Here is a 6,531-nt window from a genome sequence, read left to right on the forward strand (position 1 = left end):
GTGTCTCGTGCGGATTCAGCTCCCCCGAAGCATAAGCTATCACCCATCCTCTCAGCATGAGGACCGCCCCCTCACCAGTGATTGATGCATTACAAAATACCACGAAATCTTCAATTCCCTCTGGGAGCATCAATAACGGGGCCTTACATAGTCTCCGCCGAAAGGTCTCAAATACCGATTGCTGCTCAGGGCCCTTCAGAAATCCACTCGCTTTCTCATCAGATGAGTGAGGGGTACTGCAATCTTGGAGAAATCCTTAATGAATCTCTAATAGTACCTTGCCAAACCCAAGTAACTCCTGATATCCGAGAGAGATTTTGGAACCTCCCACTGCATCACGACCTCGACCTTGGCCAGATCGACCAATATCTCATCCTGGTTAACGAGGTGTCCAAGGAACTGAACCTCTCGTAACCAAAACTCGCACTTTGAGAACTTTGCTTAAATTCGTTCTCACCTCAAAACCCCTAGAAGCTCACTAAGATGCTCATAATGCTACTCTATGGTCTTGGAATACACCAGGATATCATCAATGAACATAATAACCGAACGATTGAGCATCAGACTGAATACTCAATTCATCAAATCCATAAATATTGAAAGTGCATTGACGAGCCCAAATGACATCACTACGAACTCATAATGCCCATAACAAGTCCGGAACACGATCTTCTCCATGTCCTCCTTTCTCACCCTGACCTGATGATACCTAGACCTCAGATTTATCTTGGAGAACCAATATGTACCCTGCAACTAATCAAAGAGGTCATCAATCTATGTGAGGAGATAACAGTTCTTCACTGTTAACTTATTCAACTTTCGGTAATCAATGTACATCTGGTGTGAACCATCCTTCTTCTTGACGAACAAAATCGGCACTCCCCATGGAGAACTGCTCGATTTGATGAACTGCTTGCCTAGTAGCTGCTGTAGCTGAGATGACAGATCTTGCATCTCTGGCGGTGCCAAGCAGTACAATGCCTTGGCAATCGCGGCCGCACATGACACAAGGTCAATCCTGAACTCGACCTGCCTCTCGGGAGGCACACCGAGTAACTCCTCAAGGAAATACATCTGCAAGCTCCCGAAAAACCAAGACCTCTGAAATTGAAGTTTGATCCCTAACACGCATATCCACCACATAAGCCAAATAACCCGTACACCCATGTTGAATATATTATCGAGCCCTGGCTGCAGAACGAAACCTTAAACCCATCTCGGTGCCCTCTCCATAGATAACCAGTTCTCCCTCACTTGGGCTTCGAACTACCACACATTGGCCCTCAATCAATCATAGCACCGAACCGGCTCAGCCAATCAATTCCTACAATCATGCAAACATCCCCCATAGGGATAGGGATCAGATCGAACAGATAAGGTGCCTTGCAGATCTCCACAACACAACCACAATACACTGATAGAAACCCACAATGGACACTTTAACTCCCGATTGTGTATATCAAACTCTCTACTGAATGATCAAGATACAAAGGACCGACTCGCACCCAAGTCAAACAACACTAGAGCAGGCAAAGAGTTCACTAGGAATGTACCTAGTAAAGGCACAAAGATAAGAATAACATAAATTGTAATCAACATAATAATGGATAGAAGAATATCAGTCACAACATCTGGAGCTGCTTTAGCCTCCTCACAGTGAGCTAGAAAGTGCGTCCTCGAGCCCTCAGGGGCTCCACCCTACCTTGACTCCCATTAGTGATCCTCAAAGTAGCCGACTTTGGAGCCTGCTCCGGCCTAGCAACAAGCGAGGGACAGTTTTCCTTCACATGGACGACCTGATCACAATGGAAACAAATCCTGGTGTTGAGTGTTGGGGCCTGCTGGTGGAAATCCCTCACCATATGGCCCTATCGGCTACAATTATGGAACCCAAAAGATAGACAACACGCTCCCTCATGAACCTTGTCGCACTTCCCACAAGTGCGGTCATTTCGTCCCCCAGATCTGACATCAGCGGTCATAAACCGCTTTAGTGCAGGCTGTGACTGCGTCAGGGCCGGTCTTTGCTCCCTCATTTGTAACCCAATCTCAATCTCACGCAGCCTGGCGGCCCCTTGTAACTCCAACAAGGAACCATAACACTGAGTGGAAATAAACTTTCTGATCTTCGTCTTGAGCATGCTCAAGTATCGGGTCATCTGAGCCAGCTTAGACGTAGCAAACTCAGGAAAAAACATAGCTCTCCATGTGAACATCTTTGTGATCATCGTCACCAACTCCGTCCCCTGACTTAGGTCCAAATACTCTTGGGTCAACCTCTCATGCTCCACCAGCGACACATACCTAGAATGGAACACCTCCAAGAACTGATCCCAAGCCACAACAACTCTCTGCTCAGGACAATACGAGCTGGTAACAAGTCTCCACCAATCCTTCGTTCTGGACCTCAAAAGTTTCAAGGTGCACTGACCTTCTGGTCAACTGGACACGAGCAAGTGAAAAAGCACTTAACAACATCAGATAGCCACCTCATGGCTATGATCGGATCCTGAACTCCATCAAAACTCGGTGGCTTCATATTTTCGAAGTTCCGATACTGAAAAACCCGACTCGATCCAACCCCTACAGCCGCAAAGGCTGCGGTGGCTGCAGCAGTGATAGCTTCAGACAAAGCAGCATAACGCTCATCAAAATACTCTATCGTGATGGTCTTAATAGACCCAAAAATCTTTGGAAACTGAGGTCAGAAGTGAGCAAAAATATCTCGATTCTGAAGTGGTGTGGTATCAGTCATTTTTATATATCAATTATTCGCCCGTTCAAAAAGAAAAAAAAGATCATGTTACACAAGGATCTCTTTATTCGTTCATTTGATATTTGAAAAACGTTTTGCATTTATTATATTCTATAGTATATAAATATAATATAATTATATGAGGTGCTTGGAAAACCAATTGAGCATGTCTGTGTGCGCCTCCTCGGCACTCTTGACCGCAGATTCATCATCCTCCCTGTATCTGGAAGCCCATCCATGACCAACACCCCGAAATATCTTCACAAAGCTCTCCACCTGTACCACAATACAATTTCTTTAATTTTTCATTATTAATTAGATAAATACACCTTTACTTGTGGTTTTGCTGCTAAGGGCTGAAATTATAATTTTGATCCTTATTAGATAAATACACTTTTACTTGTTAAGCGGTGAAATAATAATTTTTGTTCTGTATTTTTCCCCAAAAAAACATAATCCTTTTTTTTTTTTTTTTTTTTTTTTTCTTTTTATAGAAAGTTAGGTCATGGAATAAAAGGAACTTACTTGTGGTTTTGCTGCTAAAATCTTCCCATAATGCTCCACTTCTTCTTGTGGGCATAGTTGGTCAAGCTCCCCACCTAAAATTGCAACTGGGACCCTCACCTCTAAAACAACATTTCGGGTCATAAAATAAAATAATAAAAAAACTTGGTTGCTTTATTATTATGATTATTATTATTATTATCCCCAACTCCATACCAAAGAAATTAAATGGGGAAAAAATATATTAAAAACGTACCATTAACATCATTGTATGACAAGCGACCTGGGTGCAATATAACTGCCGCCTTAATGTCCTCATATTTTGCTAGTTTGATGACCATCATCCCTAACACATGATAAATTAATTAATTGTGCACAAACATTGAACAATTTTCATTTAATTCAATCAAACACACAATTAATTTCTTTTTAAACAAATTTTCATTTAATGCCCTCCTCCACATTGTAATCTTATGTACACAAAGAAGAAACTTACCTCCCCAGCAAAAACCTGCAGCCCCTACAGCAGATACTCTAGTTTTAAGTTCAGCAATTATCTTCAATGCGTTTTCACATCCTTTTTCCTATAAAAATGCATCAAAGTGATATATTTATCATAAAGTTACAAACTACGCTTCCTTCCTTGTATCTATTGTTAAAATTATTAAATGGTATTAAAAAAAATCATCATCATCCAAATTCATGTTTCGGCATTTGATAACTTTTCGTTCAAGAATAGCTACTACATCTAGAATATTATTAACGTAGTAGCCATCATTAATGAAAATTGAAATGAATGATGAGAAATTTGAGAACTAACGGGAGGATTATTAGGTAACCAATTTTCTCGGAGTTGTGGAGGCATCGTGCTGTAATAACAATCCCCAAAGAAGAAATCAGGAACGACAATCAGGTATCCAATATCACCCATTTTGTCACCCAGTTTCCTGGTTATGTAAAAATAATAAAATAGTTACTAATTAATATTTAAAAAATAAACACTTAGGTGCTTTTCTTTTTGATGTGAGGATATGCAAAGAAATACCATTACGAATAACATCTTATTTTCTGTTTGTGTATGTCATATTAGGCCCTTTACATCTCACATAACGCTTATGGTTTGCATAAATTGTAATTCTGTTTTTCACAATTACCTTAGCATAACTCCTTCATAGCCTGCATACGTATTATTAGAAAGAAAACTTCAATTTTCTAGTGTACAAATTGAATATAAAAAAAAGTTTTTAAGAATTATGCACACTTATATAGATGTTGGATATCGGGTATGCTGTTGTGGGTATTAAGGGTTTTTCGTTTTGAGTTTATTACAAAATTTACATTTTTCAATTTGAATTTCCCTGAAAATTAAAAGTAGGACACATACTTATATTCTTTTCAGTGATAATAACATATATGTAAATAGAAACTTGTGTGTAAGTGCTTTACAAGTTTTGGTTACATATTGCTACTATTTTCAGGAAAAAAACGTAAGTACACATAAAAAAGTCGAAGTACGTTGCTAGTAAGAAGTTTCCTATTTGGATTATGTATTTGTATAAACATTTCATGGGTTTGTTACTCTGAAAATTAGTCCAGCAAACTTCAATCTGGTGCTTTTAAAATAACAAAACATGTATTTGTTATAAATTTAACATCATTAATTTCTTGTCTAAAGTCACAACTTATATATGGTTACTATTACGTAAAGTTAACAAATCCACAAACAATTCTGTAGTTGAAAACTTAATGGGTTGAGACCAAATCCCAAAATTGACTCATCTTTCATATCCAAAGTGACATATTATTGTTAAAATGAAGTACAAGAAAATACCAATATGGAATTCAGTACAAATAATAAATGAGTGATGGATGATGAGTAGTGAAATTATACCGAAAGCATCAGAAGCAAGAAGTATGGCTCGATCGGAAGTGGGATTTCCAGTAATATATGCTTTCAGGCCTCCGATTTCTTCGACGCTGCCTTTTCCAAAAACACTGTTCACCTCCGGTGGATTCGCACTGCATTCTGGTCCCGACATCTTTCGAGAAACAGCAGCATCTTCAACAAACTTTGAAGAGATACGTATTTAATTAAGGCTCCATTTGTTTGACCATTTTTGGAGCCTAGCCTACCATTCTTTTGTAAATTTACACGAATGCTCCCTGGTATGTTTGTTCTATAACTTTAACACAAAACTCCCAAAATGATCCCTATTGTTAGTTAAAATTGTGGTTGTGGTCCAAAAAGATTTAGACTAGCAACAAAGGTCTAAACTTTTTATTTTGTTGCGAGTTGGTACAACTAGTTTTGAACTTTTTTAAAATGAAAATTTTACCCTTATCTTTTTTTTTTCAGTTTTATTATTAAATTTATTAATATTTTGATTATAATAAATAAAAACAAAGGAGAAAAAATAAACAGTCCTCATTTTTTATCTGCTTTTTTTGTTAGAAGTTCAACACTTAATACCACCATCAACATCACAACCATAATCACCACTACCATAAGCCGTCATTGGTTGTAGTGGTCACGGGTTAAAACGACGATGCAACTGTTTTCACCACCGAAAGAAGTGAGATGCAGAGAGAATAGAGGAGAAATTATAACGTCGTCCTAACCACCTGCTGGAAAATCAATTCACCCCAACCTGCAGGAGGCATCAATATCGTCGCTACTCCTAACCTTAACGCCACCACGATCGTCTGAAACATCAACCCTTGTTTCGACGTTCTTGTACCCTAGCAAATTAGAATGTCGACGCTACAACCCTAGACTTCACCAACAAGGGTTTCATAGTGGGATGTTCATAGCAGCGATAATGAAGGTTTTAAGCTCAATGATGATGGAGATAGATCTGAAGCGATCCGACTTAGAGGATCCTGATCGAAGAAGACAAAGGAAGGTAGAGCTAGGTAGCGGTGAAAAAACCCTAATCAGAGCTAGGCTAACATGAGGAAACCCTAATAAGAAAAGATGAAGGACGATGCTAACAGTTGTGGTAGTGGATTCCGACAATGGTTGTGGATTTCGATGACGATTTTCCGGTAAACAATAAAGTGTGGGAGAGTGATAGAGCCTTTGATGAGGGAAAATATTGGGTGAGGTGGGGTTTGGGTGAGTTATTAGGGGTAGTTTTTTATTTTATTTTATTTTATTTTAATTATCTTAATGAAATTAATAAAAAAATAGAAAAAAATAGAAACGGAAAAAATATCATTTCAAGCACATTTGATTTTGAATTAGATAAAACTCACAATAAAATCAAAGTTTT

At 38.6% G+C, this 6,531-nt stretch overlaps 1 protein-coding gene across 1 annotated transcript; it reads right to left on the minus strand.

The window, feature by feature from the left end:
- Positions 1 to 2,737: 2,737 nt before the first annotated feature.
- LOC145016605 (endo-1,3;1,4-beta-D-glucanase-like) lies at positions 2,738 to 5,357 on the minus strand. The gene is made up of 7 exons (XM_078974866.1): positions 5,151 to 5,357; positions 4,414 to 4,435; positions 4,080 to 4,206; positions 3,756 to 3,843; positions 3,516 to 3,605; positions 3,281 to 3,381; positions 2,738 to 3,031 (listed from the first exon to the last, which is right to left on the minus strand). Exons 1-7 carry the CDS (start codon positions 5,296 to 5,298, stop codon positions 2,891 to 2,893), a joined length of 717 nt encoding a protein of 238 aa, XP_078830992.1. The 5' UTR covers positions 5,299 to 5,357; the 3' UTR covers positions 2,738 to 2,890.
- Between the last annotated feature and the right edge of the window lie 1,174 nt (positions 5,358 to 6,531).

Source organism: Lactuca saligna, chromosome 9 (genome assembly GCF_052625555.1).
Source record: "Lactuca saligna cultivar CGN05327 chromosome 9, ASM5262555v1, whole genome shotgun sequence".
In the NCBI taxonomy this organism is placed as follows: domain Eukaryota; kingdom Viridiplantae; phylum Streptophyta; class Magnoliopsida; order Asterales; family Asteraceae; genus Lactuca; species Lactuca saligna.